Source organism: Manis javanica, chromosome 1 (assembly GCF_040802235.1).
Source record: "Manis javanica isolate MJ-LG chromosome 1, MJ_LKY, whole genome shotgun sequence".
Lineage (NCBI taxonomy): Eukaryota > Metazoa > Chordata > Mammalia > Pholidota > Manidae > Manis > Manis javanica.
In genome coordinates, this window is record NC_133156.1 from 4969993 (window position 1) to 4988492 (window position 18500).

General features: G+C 39.3%; 1 protein-coding gene across 1 annotated transcript in view; it reads left to right on the plus strand.

The window, feature by feature from the left end:
* Positions 1-18500, plus strand: part of LOC118971128 (protein furry homolog) — a 157946-nt gene that overhangs the window by 115181 nt on the left and 24265 nt on the right. Inside the window, 10 exon segments of the mRNA XM_073235390.1 lie at positions 5015-5091; positions 8006-8103; positions 8105-8157; positions 8712-8815; positions 9558-9743; positions 11907-11915; positions 11918-12104; positions 13502-13623; positions 16389-16576; positions 17619-17713. Of these exon segments, the coding sequence (XP_073091491.1) occupies positions 5015-5091; positions 8006-8103; positions 8105-8157; positions 8712-8815; positions 9558-9743; positions 11907-11915; positions 11918-12104; positions 13502-13623; positions 16389-16576; positions 17619-17713 (1119 nt within the window).

Here is an 18500-nt window from a genome sequence, read left to right on the forward strand (position 1 = left end):
CTTTATTTCTTCCTGCCAAAGGAAGTCTCTGTGGCCTGCATATTAGCTCTTTAATGATAACATTTCTCTTGTCCACCCCCCTGCCTTCACATTGCTTAGGAACTACTCATCAGTAAGTGAAATCTGGATTTTATTTCCCACAGTCAATTGTGAAGAGCAGAGACACACACACACCCAAAGAGATAGCAGGACTCAAATTTTAAAATAAAAATGAGGATGATTCTCCTGGTGTTGAAGACTCCTAGGCTGAGCATTTTCTGGTGAAAGTAATGGGGAGCCCTTGAGAAATTCATAGCAAGGATGAGATACAAATTCTTATTGGAGAAAATTCAATTCATCCAATAACGAAAATAATTCTTAGACCAGAAAGCCCCCCGGTGCTTCATGACCATCCTTGGGATTTCATCCTGTGCTGAAGAATGCATCCAGGGCTGTGGGTGGAAAATTATTATCAGACATGGGGATGACTGCCTCTGTGGTGCTGGAGGCTCATTCTCTGCCTCAGACACCTACCGAATTTCTCAATACATCCTTCAGGCAGATGCACATCTATATGTGCCGTCCTCAAGACCAAACCCCCAAGCCCAGCAGATCGTGAATTATAGACTTTGTCCTTTATAGTTATCCAATAAAGGCCTTTCCTTCTCAGAAATGAAAGAAGGTTTGCATATCCCATACATAGTTGATAGTACAAGATTATTAATTAACATGTTATTTTTTAATCTATATTTGCTAGTACCATCTTTGGAAAACTCCCTCATAATAAATAATCACATTATTTCTAAAGATAATTCTATTTTCCGGCTAGAGTGTAATATTCTTTATCGTTTATTGTCTGTCTGACTTTTCCATCTTAATTTTATTTAGGTTAGAAAGGTGATACATATCTATATACTAATGTCTTACTATAAAGGTTCCTTTAGGACCAGACTTCTGAGCGTCCTGCCTGTGTTTCTGGTAGTAACCCATGAAATTAAGAAGCTGGTCCTCTCTATAGTGTCAAGAGCAGAGAACATCCCTAGGAGAGGCTTTCTCATGTAGCAATTATATTCCTCTTCTGTCACTGTACCTCTGTTGGCCATTAGAAACTCTGATGTGTTATCTACCTGCATGTTTTATGCCTATTATACACATCTGACTCTCTCATACTAACTATATCTATTTATCTATAAATTGATCATATGTATATATAGCCCTACATCCATGAATATTCTATCCCAAAGGATACCACTACAATCCATTGATTCCTATAGTCCACCTACACCATTTCTCTAATATATTCTCTCTTTTCTGTGAAAGTAGACTGTGCCCTCAACCTAAAATACCTTTTTTCTCTTCAGTCTTCTTACCACTCTTTGTTCCCAGTTGGCTATCATATTGGTTATAGGTACTGCACACATGCCTGCCTCAACCACTAGATTCCAATTCTTGGAAAACAGAGACCATATATCTTTTAGGCATAGTTCTGTCCTCAACGATTAGCCTACTGTGCTGCACAGAGTAGGCATTTTTAAACATTTACTCAGTACATGAGTGAAAACTAGAGAAGCGTCATAACCCCAGAGGTAGATAAGCTTTCCAAACACCATCCAGCGCCAGCCCCCACCTCCCTCAGTCTTGCTGACTTCATTATGGAAGACGGGCATTTACTCTGTTCTTTATGACCCTTGTAGAAAAAGAGTCTATGGGGTCATTGGTCAGAAATACTGACTGGGCTGTTGTGTGGCACAGGGGGTGCCAGTCACTCGAGCACATTGTTGGGCTCCAGGGGGCACCATGGAGTCATGCAAATGCAGGGTCTTTTACAACTAGATTATGGTTCTCTGATATAATTCAGAAATACTTAATAATACCGTACATACTGATGAAAAGCTCATAGCACTTATAGTAACAGAACAATTAAAACAAAGGTCAAAGAATAGGAGCCAAGTTAGGAAGAGAGTAAGATAGTTGCCTCAAAAGTCCTGCTAAGGAGAAGTACTAAAAGTTAAATATTAGTCTAACCTTAAGTTCCTCAATAGCCAAAGTAAAACAGAAAAATATAGAGTTCTTACAACTGTTAGTGTGTTGAAAAAATACAGGACATACACACAGTTCACTGGAAGCTACTGACAGAAAGCACCCTAACCTCTCTTATTTATCATGTAGTTTGTTTTATTAAACAACAAAGCAAATGCATATTTATTAAGTAGCCATTTAGAGGAGTTTGTAAAATATGCAGAAACTAACTCTATAAGTATTTTCAATATATCATCAACCCTTAATAAATATCTATTTTATAAATTTGTAGTTCCATGAAAGTATTTTTTCATAGGGAGCTGAAGCAATAAGCTTCAGCTGTATACATTGCTGGCAACCTGTGCTGATACAAGGATAGAGATTAGTTATCTACAGCAAGTTGCCTAAGTATTAAAAATTTGAGCTAAATAAGCAAGAGGAAACTTAGAAAAATATTTCTTCCCTTTTGTTTTCCTCTTATCAGGCCATTTTCATGATTTATTTCTTAGGACATGTACCTTTGATGTTAGAAGATTATTCAATCTACTTAACCCTTGAAGTTCCACAATTATTTACTTCAATTCAGGAAAGCAAAGGGAAATAACAGATTTTACTCTTAGGAGGCAGTTTTTACCTTTTTCTTTGCCAAGTGTACACTTCAGTGCACTATGGTTTTGATCTTCTCCAGAATCAGAACAGTCTGGAAGGGGCTTGCTGCCACCCTTCATCTTGGCCTCATAAACTACACCCAACATTCCTTCAGGTCTGTCTCAGAAAGGCACAGAGGAGCACTGCCATCCTTTCTGTAATTCTTCCCCGCCTGGGCCGTCCGGAGCATGATGGTAAGCCCAGTGTGCATCGCGGTGCATGAGTCACTAGGTGTGCGATGGGGCGTTCTCTCCCCTGGAAGTCTCCACATGTGGAATCCTTCCATCAGCCTGCTTTTAATGCTCACTGAGTGATGTCTGTGCTGTGCATATATATATATATATATATATATATATATATATATATATATGCTGTGTATTACTTTGCATTTATCAGCATAAATATGATTAAAGAACATCTTCAGAAGGTAGTAGGTTCATCTCTTTTCTAATTTTCTAAGTCCTGGTCTGACTGAGACAGACTAAGCAGATTTCCTAGAAATTCTGTTTTATGGACTCACAAAGTAATAGCCCAAAAGATATGATAGTGAAGAATGTTTGAAATGAAGAGTTGCTGGGGAGAAGATCGCTGTGTCAGGAGAAAAAAAAAAAGAAAGCTGCTGTAAATGTCTAAGAAGTGAGTAAAACCAAAGTCATTATAGTCTGCTATGTTTCTGTACTCAGCAATTCTAAATCACGGATACAGCGTCTTGAGGTTTTACACCTGGGACCAGGTAGGCATCTTGGTGGCACAACCTGTACTTTTTCCTGAAACATTACTCTTTCTCCATACACTGTAGCGCTGAATTTTCCAGTGTTTTAGAGGGAAGGAGAGTATAGATCTGTTGTCCATGAAGGCAGAAGAACCAGTCATTAATGTAGGGGAGACATCTACTTTGAGTTATCCAGATATTTCTAGATAGCCTTAGTTCTTTGCTTTGGCTGCACATATGTCAAGTAGATACAACCTTTGTATCATTTTATATAAAAATATAGATGTACCACTTTATTCACACTTCCCCCTGGCCACACCCTTACCCTACATTATAGGTCTTTGGATGATAAAAATGCTATTGATTTGAAAGCCTTTGGTGCCCCAAAGGGGTAAAAACTTTCTAGAAATCCAAGCTAGAAGTACAGTTGACCTTTAACACCATGGGTTTGAACTGTGGGTCCACTTAATGTGCAGATTTGTTTCAATAAACATATTGGAAAACTTTTTGGAGAATGTGCGGCAATTTGAAAAGAACACTTTCTTTTCTCTAGCTTACTTTATTGTAAGAATACAGTATGTAATACATACAACATACAAAACATACATTAACCAACTGTTTTTGTTATTAGTAAGGCTTCCTGTCAACAGCAGACCATTAGTAGTTAATTTTGAGGTGAGTCCAAAGGTATTCATGTATTTTCAGGTGTGCAGGCTGCCCCCTATATTGTTCAAGGGTCAACTGTATAATAATTAATACTTATAGATGGATGATTTCTCACATCAATTTCTTATGATTCCCACAACAATCCCACCAAAATAAATGATGAAGTGTTATTATTATTTCCTGTTTAGCAGGTGTGGAAACAGGGTCCCCAAAGAGGGAGAGGACGTGGCCAGGATCACAGAGCTAGTGCATGAGAGCTCAGTCCCCCAGATCATGTGTTTTACCTGCTCAGAGGCAGCGTGACACCAAAAACATTCCTGCCCCTCCCTCTGGTTGACACCTAGACAAGTCACTTGACCTCACTCAGCCTGTTGGCTCATTTATAAAGTAAATAATGCTTATTCCAAAGATGGGCGAGTGGGATTACATGAGATAATGTGTGTGAAGTTACTAAGCCTCAAACTTTTTTTGTGTAGTTACTTCTTAACCCATAAGAACCCAGACATAAAGAGCCCCTCTGGTTATATTACACCTCAATTAGTACCTTTTCCTGAATACCTTCAGATCATTTTAAGAGAAACTTCAAAGCTGATAAAGCTGGAGATTTGTTATGAAACCATTTTTGTGTATTTCCAGTTTTATGCACTTGTTCAATCATTCAGCAAGTATTTATCAACCACCTACCATATACAGCCTACATGTGGATAAAGGATTCATGTTATTTGCTATCATGCCCATTTCTCTTTCCAGACTAATGTTACCATTTTCTAGTTCAATTCAAATATTAACCTTAAAATACAACTTTCCAAGGTTTGACCTTGTGCTTATGAATAAGAGTGACTACTGGTGAATTCCTATGGGAACAGTATCATTGGAACTAGCTGCCAAAATCAACTGCTAAATAATAGCATATTTTTTGAGTAAACAGTGCATACACACACACACGTGTGCCAGTATTTCTGATGGTTGTTCTTGTATTTGAAGGTTTAGTAACGTCATCAGAACCCATACTCGCCTAGAGTCAAGATACAGCAACAGCTCTGGAGGGTCATATGATGAGGATAAAAGTAAGTACCAGCAGGCTGTGGAGCTGCAGATGCAGTGTGAGTAGAATGCAAAATGAGTATTTTGATTATTTTTGGTCTAATTACTAAAAAAGCATCCATAAATGTTCAGTAACCATTTAATCCAACTGTGCAGACGAGCACAGAGTTGGCATCTTAAAAGCAAGAGAAAGCCTAGCAGTGGACAATTTAACTTCAAACTGCATCCCAAATCTGTATTTCCATATTCCTGGCATTTTCCCCTTGGTGACGGAGTTGGGGAAAGGCTAGTAAGCTATTGTTCCTTAGAAAACAAATGTTGCAGTTCCATTTTCCAACCTATTCTGGGAGTGGATTTAACCTTTAAGCTTTGTGAGTCAGCTCATCCAGGAGAGGATGTTTTCACATTGAATCTCTCAATGGCAGACTCTCAGAAGCCAGGTAAAAACCTTGCTAAATTGGGAGGTATAATTGTCACAGGAATTTCTTTGTACCTTGGAAGGTTGGGAAAACCAAAGAGGGCAATGCATACATTTATTTTGTTTAAGCCCTGAACAGCTTCTGCAGACACTGAGCAGCAGGTAAAGGTTATTACTTCACTAGAAGTTAGGGAAATTCTGGAACCACAGAATACACCCCTCCAGGGACAATGGTATGCTAGGAAATCAGTACACTATTTGGTGGATTTTGTTTATTTTGGTGGGGATTGTAAATATGATGATATTGCACGAGTTACGTTCGTTTGGTACACCCTGCATCAGGCCTTTGTAGCCATCATTTTGTTTTTATGGGAAATGTGCAGAGTGGGTAAGAGCTAAGTAGTCCTGCTGACACCACCTATCAGCTGCCCTTACTCAGTTTCTTAATGTATAGGCAGGAAGTTCTCCACTATTCAAAATACCAAAGGAAGGAATGTCTACAATCCATATATAATTGCCATCCTCTACCTTAGGTTCAGTTCAGCTATGTCCCTATAAAACTTTACTAGTACTGTCAGGACGAGGGTAAAATAAAGCTGTTGGTACTTTCTGTCCTATCTGTGCCCAGTCAGGGGACCGTACCATCCAAACATTAAATAGTTGAGAATCAGGAGCATAGACCATTAGTTCTAGATGGGACCAGGTTTTACAGATGAGGAGAGTAGGCCCTGAGAAATGGAGAGCTGTTGGTCAAGAAAAATCTGGTTACTGTGCAATATTTGGTAACTCAAAATTTGAAGACAGGAAAATTGAATCATGAGAAAGGTAAGCAGTCAAATTTCAACTCTCCCAGAACATGGCAAGCATAACATAACACTTTATGACCGTGGATTTTACAGCAGGAATATATATGACCTTTGCCCGTTGATTCCTTTAAAATATATCTCTTTGTTTTGGGTGCAAGACATAGAATTTGGTAGAAACACAGAGGAAGAAAAGCAATAATTATTTTGAAAATATATCCTTAAAGCCCTGTCATATTACGACCTCAAATCCCTTGTTTATTTCTAAATCGTGAATTTCAGAGGATAATTATAATTAAATGAGATAATAATTGTCATTATTATTACTCAGATCACTGACATTATAGACAGAGAAAAAGTAATGTATTTGTAAAAGAGATAAAAAGCTATTGTGAATGCAGATAGGCAAAAGAGAAGCCTAATGTCATCATAGTGGCCTCTCTTTTACCTAGAAATGTTTGTAAATTTGTTGTATTCCAGCATAAACAACATTTTCATGGGAAAATCCTGGTACAGAATTTGAATTGAGTTGTGAGTCATACGTCAATAATCTTTACACGTTTACCGTTACTGACTAGAGAAGTTAGGGTCTAGCATGTTGCTTGGGCACTGAGAGCTTCTATCTTAAACTACATTATAAGGGAAAATGAAATCAAGCTACTCAACCTACCTCGTCACAGAAGGTCCATAAAATATATACAAGGATCCTTTTCCAGGTGTTCAAGTCATAGGACTTGACTTTGGCTGTGTTGGGGGCAGTGGCATGTCTAACAGAGCATGAATACCCTCAGGTTATTGGTGACTGGGTCCTCCTTGAGCCTGTGGTTTTTTGGTGCCCACTGCACAATGATGGATACACCCCTATGCCACAAGAGGAAAGGTTAGTAGGTCAATTGCAAAAGCTGATGGTCAGGCATCCAGTATGTTCAGGGTGATTATTTTCTCCCTGAATTCCTGAGGGGATCAGCAGAGATAGGAAGGTTAAGAAGTGATGAGGAGAGACCCAGCAGCCTAGTGCTTCATAGTCTGGATTAATCTAAAAGGAAGGGACTATGCTCAGCCTCTGAAGTATATTTTTCTATGAAAGAACCATACATTCATACTCCAGACACATTATGAAGGTAGAGCTCACTGAATATGTTGATCTTGGCTAGTTACCCAACCCCAGTTTCCCGTCATAAAATAGGGAAAATAGGTGCTTACTGTTGGGCTATTGATGTGTGAAATGCACACAGCAGCACCTAGAATAAAGTAAGGACTATCCATGGCAGCTCCTGATGCCATTATTTTTATTATTACTGTTACTAGCATCGTGACTAGATGTGAGACATGAGAGAGAGGTCCGGGATGACCCCAGGGAGTCCCAAGAAAACTGGGAATAAGGGATTGCATTTTACAGTGATGGGAAAGATTGAAGAAAGAGCATGTGTTCATTTGTAATAGGAATTTAGACAATTTGGTGTTTTCCTTTATGTGTGTGCATATTTCCCATTGTGTGGTAATAAATAACTATAACTTTGGTATCAAAAAACAATGGGGCCAGAAAACCTAATCAAGTAATTCTAACCCATTTGATCATGTAATTCATACTAAATTGAATGGTTAGGAAGTTATTTTTCCAAGCATGAATGGGTAAGATCTTGTCGACAAACACCAAGTGTGGAAAACAAAATCTTCCTCTAAAAATAAAGCGCACTTGTCTTTCTCACCCTATAGATGACCCCATTTCTCCCTACATGGGCTGGCTGTTGACTGTTACAGAGGCCAAGCAGCTGCAGCCCTTACCCATGCCTTGTACTGGAGGATGCTGGGCCCCCCCTGGTTGACTACCTTCCAGAGAGCATCACTCCCCGGGGGCCACTCCACAGGTGAGTAGCATGTACGAGTAGATGGAACAACCATTTAGATTTGACTGGACTTCCCTTGCCTTAAGAAGAAGATAAGTTTTTCCAGGTCCCATCAGATGAAATGACCTTTGACGTCAGAGGTAGCGTGCATGACTCGAATCGCAGCTCTCAACAAACTGGCAGTTTGGTCAAAGATTAACCAATGTGCAAAGCTGCCTTGTAGCCCTTTAAATTTTTCCTTGATGTAATATTGATGTGTGTATTCAGCCTGTTATGCTTTTGGGATTGTGAGCAACTTGAAGAGAGGACCCTGGTCTTCTGTTCCTCTCCATCCCTCAGCTCTTATTGCCTAGTTCCCAGGAGTCGACTCCCCATCATGTGATCAGTCCACCCATGTGGCCGCTTCTTGTGGGGCATTGTGTTAGGTCAGAAGTTAAACTCCCTTCCCTGGAATAAGGGTATTACATAATTCTTCAGCAATTCTGAGGAGTCGTGTTTAATTGTGACTTAATGATTTCTCAGTGTATTTCCAACCTCTTCAGAAGTTGCACTGATTTCATCCTTTCATTGATTAGGTGCAATATTGCTGTGATTTTCATGACTGAGATGGTGGTGGATCACAGTGTAAGAGAAGACTGGGCCCTGCATCTACCATTATTGCTTCATGCTGTCTTCTTAGGTAAGACGGACTCTAGAGGGCTCTTGGCCAGTAGGGCCAGAGACCTCTAGGCATAGTCCACAGAGCTTTCCTTGTTCATTAGCATCCTACCTTCCTCATTTCTGACTCAGTCTCTTCCGTTTCTCATCGCCCTTCTGTGACTTCTGCTCTAAAATATCCATTGATCAGTCGTTGTTTACATTCATCCTGTTATTCCTAATCTAACCAGAGTGGTACCTCATTAACATTCCTATAAAGATACCAAAACAAGTTGGACCTCTGGGTGCGGTAAACTTAAAGCCATGAGATGCGGTCAGGACACAGAAAGAAAGAACACGGAGCACCGCCAGCCATGAACAGAGATTTTAAAATATTTAAGTTGTAAAGCAATAATAGGAAGAAGAACCAGCCAAGGAGACTCAGAAGTTCAGTTAGAGAGAAGAACAAAATTAGAATCCTCAGTAACCAGGAAATACAGGAAGACAGCATCTCCAGAAGGTGAAATGTTGACCACATCAAATGCTACAGCGAGGTCAAGAGAATTCCACCTATCAGCGTTTTATGAGAACATTGGATTTAAGGAATAGAACATTTTGTTTTTCCTAAGCCCAACATCTTTATGTTGGTAACATAAACAATAACAAAGAAAACTCAACATTCTTTCAACATGTCCCTCCAGAGCATCTTGGAATCTTTACTATCCCTGGAATCTAAACAAGCTTAAAATGTGTTTATGCTAAGAGATTCCACTGTTTTATTCCAGGTTTGGACCATTACCAGCCTGAAGTCTTCGAACACAGCAAAAAACTGCTTCTTCACCTCGCGACCGCCCTCTCTTGCAACAGCAATTTTCATGCCATTGCTTCTGTGCTCCTGCAGACTCAAGAGCTGGGGGAAGCTAAGACTCTAACAATCCGACCAGCTTATCAACCTGAATATCTCTACACAGGTAACAAAAGGAGGAGCCTCGGGGGAGACTGAGAGTCACAGATAGATAACCAAACGTGCCACAGAGCCAAGTCAATTTCTCAAGTGGCTGTTACCCCCTGACTTTCCAAATGACAAAATAGCATAATAAATATGCACCCTTTCACTGGATGTTCACTTGCCACTCAAAATTCCTCATTATTGAATATTTTCAAGTATATTTTTCTTCTTCTTATGACTACTGCTCTCACTCAATATGTTCCTACTGATGCATTGAAAATTAAAATATCCATTGGCCAAGGGCATCGGTTAGAACACTGAAGGATGAGCAGAAAACAGTGACCGTCGCCTTGAGCACAGGTCATTGCCAAGGTGCCAGATATATCCCTTGTGTATCTTCTAGTCCCTCCAAAAGAATTGTCACTTTATTAAATGACTGACATTCTGGAAGACTCATTAGTGGATGTCTATTAAAAATCATTGCTGTTTTGAAACCAAAAATTTCTCCTTTAAAATGAGAACAAGAAGTTACTCTGTTGTGTCCAGATATTCATGAAAACTTATGTGAGAGGGTTGCTCAGTCATTCTCATTTAGAACCAGAGAATTTAAAATATCTTAAAATAATGATGAAATAACAGTCCTGGACCTACTTTCTTACCTTATTATTTTGCACATGATAATTGGCATTGGATATGATACTGCATTTCATGTTTCCATGTACTTTCTTCCTAACCTTGAAAAATATGTGCCCCTTATTCATATCTGGCTGTTAGCACTGTCTTGTCCTCTGACAGCTATTAACATATTTCTTTGGAAAACAAATATGAAGTCGTTAACTCTGAGATATAAGGTCTACTGACTTCAGTTGAAGCTCTTTATTTTGAACCATGCTACACTTGATTGAAAATAATCCAATAGCTTCTCAGAGACACAAAACTCTCTTTACTATATAGATGCTTAATTAAAAGAATCTGAAGATTTCTGACTATTCTAATTCTAATCCAGAATAAGGATATATTCAGCTAAGCAAATGGCCTTAGACTGAGAAATCTGTAATGTCTGTTAAGTTCTGCATCTCTGAGTACATCAGTTTTACATTCGCTATGCTACTGATGTGACATAAAATGATAGAGTGGGAATTTACCAAACAGAATACAATATACCATAGGCAAGACAAACAACAGATAGCCAAAGATAAGTATATCACACACGTGGACTAGGTATACAGAAGGTTTTGGAAGGGTCTCCCTTTCGTAAGCATTTATCAAATATTTTCTGACTACCTAGTTTCAGCCATAGTTGCTTTCAAATCTACACTAAAAACCTGTATGATAGAAATGATTGTTTTCATCTTATAATTATGTATACTACTATATAGAAAAGTTAAATAAACTCCCTGACATTACACAATAAACAGCAGATATGATATTCAGACCCAGGGCTTTTTGCTCCTAGTTCAATATATCTGTCAGACACAAGAGAGCTATGTACTTTTTATAGTTATTAATAGGAGAAAAGGGATGGTTACATACATATGTTTTCAAGCCTACAACACACCCTGAGATGTACAATGATAACCAAATATGTAGATGGAATAAACATAGTATTTGCTTACCCCATATTTCTTTGACTAGCATGGGACATATTTTATTAAAATATATTAATATACTCACATTCACAATTCTGGACACAGTCACTTAAAAATGTTATATATAATTTGCTCATCAGCCATTAGATCCTTGTATCCTCAAAAATGGTGTCATCTCATATGTTTCAGTCGTCTGATGACCAGGAATAATTTGTCAACAATGCAATTAGGTCCAAATGTATAAGGGAATTGCTCATCAGCCTCTACACATGTGCATGCACACACACACACACACACACACACACACACACACACACACACACACACCTTTTCCTTTGCAGAAAGATCAATTAAAATACCAGAGTAGAACATAGCAAATCACACTCCTAGTACCAAACCCCACTCTGGTTTACATTGCAGTGCAATTATTCCATAAGCATAGAAAGACTATCAGTCTTGTTTAATCATAGCCATAGCCAAGGTCAAGTGTTTTTCTCAAAAAAATGAACATAAGTACACACTTCCATATGCTCACCTCCTGACCTCATTATGCACCCCACCTGACACACTCCACCTTGACCTTCTTCTCTCACCAGGTGGCTTTGACTCATGAGGGAGGACCAGCCATCCCCAGTGCCAGACTCAGGCCTGAGCTCCAGCTCCACCTCGTCCAGCATCAGCCTGGGAGGCAGCAGTGGGAACCTCCTGCAGATGACCCAAGAGTCAGAGGACGTGGACACAGCTGCTGAAGTGGACGGGAAGGCAAACAAACTCATCGAGTTTCTGACGACCAGGTAATGAGGGGTCCAGAGCCAGGCTCCGTGTCTTTTGGGAAACTACCTTCACTTTAAAAGCACACAGATGGAAACGGAAGCCCAGAATTCTAGAAAAGTCTTATTTTCTCCTCTGAGTGCTTCTGCTGGAGTCTGTGTGCCAGGCAGACACTGGCAGAACTTAAGATCCCTCCAATGTCACAGTGACTGGGAGGGACACTACATAGTGATGATGCCACAGATGGAGGCAGGAGGAGGTAGCACCCCACGGTGAGCATGACTTTCACCATCTATCAATGCTGCCAGGATCTGGGAGTCCTGAGACTTGGCAATGAAAGTGGCTCTGGAAGCCAAAGATATTAGCAGTCGTCAACCCAGGAGCAGCTGCACAGCAGACCATTGTTTGCTCATCTAGTCCAAAGAGTCATTTGCAAACAGAAGTCAGAAACCAGAAACAATAGAAAGCAAGATAGGAAAGAAACTCAAACTAACAAGAAATCAAAATCAAGAAAAATTAGGAGCAATTCTGTTTTTTCAAGTCATCTGTGTTTTCTAGTGAACAAATCTGTCTTATATGGCTTCAGAATGTCTTAACACCCCAAGGTCCCATATTTACTTAAAAGTATGCTTACCTGGGACCCAGGGATGCTATCCCTTCTCGGTGAGTTAAGTCCTGGAAGTCTGGCTTGCATTAGTGTATCTGGCAACTCACCTTATTTTTCTTCCTTCAACTAGTGTATTGAATAATGCAGAAAATGGAAAACAGACGATTTCCTTTCCTCTATTAATGAAAACAATGTTCTATGCATCTCTCAGCTCAAACAGGATTTAGTGAGCAGGAAGTTTAGGCAGAGGGCTGACGGGGTCTACATTCAGGGTACCTGAATGGTTTGTGGAAAAGAAAGGTGTGGTCACCCCTCACCACTGTGAAGACCACGTGTTGGGGAGGCTGTTCTGTGAAATTCTCACAAATGGCTCCATCCCAGTCTTACGCTGAAATCCAAGCAGGCCGCAAAGGGCATATCTTCAATTTGGGTCCACTTTATCTGGCAACCTAATGATGTGAGACTGATAAAAGCATTATTTTTGCAAATCCTAAAATGTGCAATTGAATTTGTATCTCAATCTATATTTTATTTATTTTACATCATTTTTTTAACAAACACATAGCACCTATTATGTGCTAAACACTGGTGAATTGAGAGGTTTTAATTGTATTAGTCAAACCAAAGAAAAGTCATGTCGTAAATTAGCTAGATCTGTTTTGAGTGTGCTCTTAAGCTTTATAAGACTGAAACCCTTGAATTCATTAATAAAATTCAAAAACATATATTGCCTTTTGGAGGTGTAACTAGGGATATGGTTCTAAAATGCAAAATGATAGTTATATTTTTGACATTTTGTATGTTTTGTTTAAGGGCATTTGGTCCACTCTGGTGCCATGAAGACATCACACCCAAAAATCAAAATTCAAAGAGTGCTGAACAGATCACTAATTTTCTACATCATGTTGTATCTGTATTTAAAGATTCCAAATCAGGTACTTTCTCCTATTTCTCCAAACCCCACATTCAGCATTTTCTTATAATGGAACTCATTTTTCCCAAATACCTACACACTGTGCACAGAGATACATTCATTCCTGCATTTGGCATCCACAGCAAAAGAATCTTCACACAGAGCTTTGAAGCTTCCTTCAGATGTGCCTAACTGTGTGAGAGTTACTATCATGTATATTTGCGTTATGCTCTCTCAAATAATTCCCCAAGGTCACTGTTCGTGCTTCATTTATGTCACTAGAATTAAACTATGCCTTTCATATTAATTTTATTTGAAGCAGGCCATGAGCAATAAATCTTATTAATGGACTGTATTCAGACTCAACCATGAGAAATTGCCAGCCTTGCAAACTGGTTTAAAAAAAAGAATTTTCTAATAAAATGTGTTTGATTTTAAAAGTCTTTGCTAACATTTATTTCCTCTGCCTCTAAGCATTCAGTATGCTGAACATAGTGTAACTCTTACGCAGCCCTTAGCTGAATTCCAATCAGATTAAGTTTAGCCTGGGCTGATTTGTGTTTGAATTCGGTTCCTCAGCGTGATGCAAGAACTAATGGTCCTTTTTTCACACACCAGGCTGCTCATATTAAATGAGGCTCACCGGCTTTCCCAGCTGCTCCTTAGCACATCACACAGTCTGAAACATTCCAGATTTGCCACATCTCTTTTCATTTTCAGAGCATGCTTTCTAAAAAAAACAAAAAATGTTGATAAGCTAAAATGAGAAGTCATTCCAGGAATAGAATTGCTATTTCTTATTTGGATTTTCCTCTTCGGAGCTTCTTTGAAACATTAAGACCTCTTACATTGGTATTTCCCTCACTTAAAAGTCTCTTAATCATTGAACATAGTCCAAAGGAAGAAATGTACTGTATGTACACCATTAATTTGTCTAAAACTCTCTATTGAATGGAGATAACAAAAATGAGAAATGACACAAATGCCTTATACTGTGTTCCCGGCGGTGCTTCGCGCTGCTTAGAGCCTGAGTCTTTTCACATGTTGCCCAAGATATTTTACCCACTAATTTCCTCGTACATTCTTGCTTTCTGCCTGTTTCCACTATAGCACAATGAAGTGTGTTCCTGGAAACACTTTTATTAAGGGTCAAGGTAGCATAAACTGCTATAACAAACAACTCCGAAAGCTCAGAAGCTTAACAAAATAAAAGGTTATTTCTGGATCATGTGACAGTTCTGTGTGGGTGATCGGCAGATGGCCTTCCACCTGCTGCTTCAAAGATCCACCATCCTATGGCACTGTTAGCTCCTACACTCAGAGACCCCTACTACACCCTGTCAGCCAGCAGGTGGGGAGAAAGTGAGCAGAGGATTTCTCAAGAGGAGTTTACATGCCGGCCTTGAACTTGGCATTCAGTGCTTCTCCCCACATACCACTGGCCAAGACTCAAGCACAGGGTCATACCTAACTACAGGGAAGGTTGGGGAATGTAGGTGCACCGTGTGACTTTCCTTTTCTCTCTCACACATTAAATAGCTTTTCTCAAGGGACACAGTCATGGTGGTTGTGGTGGGGTTCTGCGATCCTATTAGCATAGTTCTAGCATCATGATTTAAATAAAATTTTCATTGCCTGAGGACCTAATCCCCCACATATAAAATGGCTTAATAGGAATGTCTTTTGAAAAACTACATAAAGACATAAGATCGGTTTTAAATCATGATCCATTCATAAGTTGTGAACTGCTTATATGGTTTAATCATGTGTTGACCACCCTGAATATGTCTGAGTCCATTTTCCAGGAACCTTTGATTACTCAGCAGAAACATTTTCTTACACAGTCTATGTGTCCCTAGACTCCAACAGTCAGGTGGCAGCTAAGAACAATGACACTGAAATCTCTCTCCTGTTCTACTTCCACGGGTCAGTCAAATGTGCCACTGAGCCCTCTATATCACGGAAACAGCCAGAATCACTTCGTCATGTTCTCTGACTCCTGCAGCCAGGTTTTCTTCCTGCATAGAGGCACAACAGGGTAGAGTTAGTTTAATGGCCCAGAATTCAATCATGGGCTTTACCTTACATCTGCATTTCCATCTGGTCAAGAGGTTTTCTGATGACAGAGTCACTTCATGCTATTAGAAGAACAGATATGAAGGAAAAAGTGTCACTGGTGACTGCCCGCTTTGTAATGTTCCCGTTTCTCTGTCTGCATGTTTACAGACTATTCTGAAGAGCAGAGACTTTGGGACAGACCTGGTTGTCTTTAGAGCTGACTAGATCCACAAGTATTCTGAAAATCTGTTCCTAGCCAATTCTCTTATGAAAAAAAACAAGTAAAAGTATTCTTTGTAAAAAGTAGTCAAGAGCAATGTAGAAAAACAGCAGGCTAGTAAATAATGATATATTTATTATTAGCACATACTGTGAACCAGACACGTACTAAGATTTTTTTTACTGTTTAATTTTCACAACTGTCTGAGATAGATGGCTGTTATTCACAAGTTAAAAATCAGAAAACAGACTCATAGAATATAAGTTTCTTTCCCAGAGTCTCAAAAACCCCTAATGCAAAATCAAGGCTTAGCTTGCTCCAAAGCTTCTAACTTTTTCTGTTTTACTGTGCCTCCTTAAGATTCATTTAAATTTGCTTTTTTTATTTTAAAGAGGTAAATGAGTACCACCAGCACGTAGCCCTGTGCTGTTAGCCCCTTTTGAACTTACAGATAACTGACGGCCCAGTTGCAGAGTAGCGGCTGACGTAACTCTCTCTCTGCATCCTAGGTTTTCACCTGGAGCAGCATTTGAGTGAAGTCGCATTTCAGACAGCACTTGCAAGCTCTTCAAGGCATTATGCCAGTCGGTCATTCCAGATATTCCAGGCGCTCAAACAGCCTCTGTCTGCACATGCCTTGTCTGACCTTCTCTCAAGACTGGTAGAGGTGATTGGAGAACATGGAGATGAGATTCAGGTACAGAAGAAAAGACCACTGAACCCATCCTTCTCCCATTTCAAAGATGAGAAGTTAACAACTTTCTCTGAGGCTTCTTTGGGAAATTACCAGCCACTTGGACAAGTACAACTTATTTAAAAAATTTCAGAGGTTGGCATTCATATTTACAAAAATCACTTACTCCAGGGAGCCTTGCCCTCAAAATGCAACGGATACTGTTTGATTGAGCCAGCAACTGAAATCCCTTGGTGATTCCTTTGTGGTTGTTGCTGTTGGGTTTTTTTGGCAGTGAATGGAGGACTTATTTGGCACTGTTCTGTCTTTCTGCTACCAACCTGGGATGCAGTTGCACTATCTCTCCACAAGAGAAGGGACCTCCATTGTATCTGTGCAAAGCACCATCCTCTGTGTATGGTTAGCCTTCAGTTAACTGAGAAGAGCTGAAGAAATAATGGAGAGAGGAGATGCCACACCTGTAGGCTGGGGACCCCAGATCCTCGGGAGCTGGGCGGGTTGAGAACCAAGGACATTGCAAGCTCAGTAGCTTGGGCCAAGCCCTTCTTTTCCATCAGAAATGTCCCTGCATCTCAGGAGGCTGCACTCCTATAGACTCTAGCTTCTTTTCCTCCTTCTGGCACTGGAAAGTGCTATTTAAACTGCCACAGAGGCACAGCCCTTCTCACGCCTGGTCTCTTAAACTCTGGCTTGCAGACATTGTCACTCTGCATGTCAAATGCCCATCATCCCCTCAGTAGGGGAGCATGCTTGTCCCCTTTATTCTTGCCCCCTCCCTGTTGAGTTTTAAATGAGATTGATCTGTTGAGGACCTCAGACCTAGGGAAGGAAACCTTCATGACTATCTGCTAACTCCTAAGCCATCGAATTTCCTAAAGGGCCTTTACAGTTTGCTTTTAGACTTTGGAAATTAAAGTATCAGTGACTGTCTAGCTTTCAATGATATTAACATTATTTGAATAAAGTTTGCATTCATTAAATATGTCTTCAGGAAGTTAATAGGAGTTATAAGCAGTACAAAATGTCCTTTTTGCACGCTTGGCAGGGTTATGTAATGGAAGCGCTTCTTACCTTGGAAGCTGCTGTGGATAACTTGTCGGACTGCCTGAAGAACAGCGACCTCTTAACGGTATTATCTCGGTGAGTGCCAGATTAAGACCACTTCAAAATAAAATGTACTGTATTGAGTACTTAGGAGATGCCTGGACTTTGGGCAAAGTCTAAAGAAGAAATCTCATTTTTAAAGTCTAGTTATAACTCGAGAAAGTATATATGACATTTTCTTAAGTTAAAAAGAAAAGGAAGCTGCAACACACACATTATGTAAGTATGTTAAAACATCAGGACAACAGACAACAAATGCTGTCTCTAAGTAGGACAAGTATTAATGATACTTCATTTTCATTTGTAGGTATTTTTTCAAATGTTATAGTATTCTGTGTATTACATTGTAAACAGAAGCTAAAGCTAAATATTATTTTTAAATTATACAAAACTCATCTGACCATCACTATAAAAACAATTAGAATAAATGTTGATTTTATGTAAAGAAATTCCTACTGTAGGATCTTTCTTTTTTATTTTTTAATTCCTTTTGCTCCTGCCATGTTCAGTCACCCATTTCAAATCATTCACAATTCCATATTCTGTTTGTGTAATTGAGCTCATCTTGCTTGATATTGAGTCAGTAATGTGATATCACATTAAGCCTTGTTTCATTTTTAAATTGAACATTTTTTATGGATAGGTAATTTTAGTGTGATAACCAACATGATACATATTTATGTAAACCTACAGATTTATCTGAATCAGTAAACATTTATTATAGGTACTTCAATTTTAAAAATCAGTAAAAGTTTAGCAAGAATGTTGATAAATTTTTATCTTTTCAGCTTGAGAGAGAAATCCTTTTTCATAAATTTCTGAG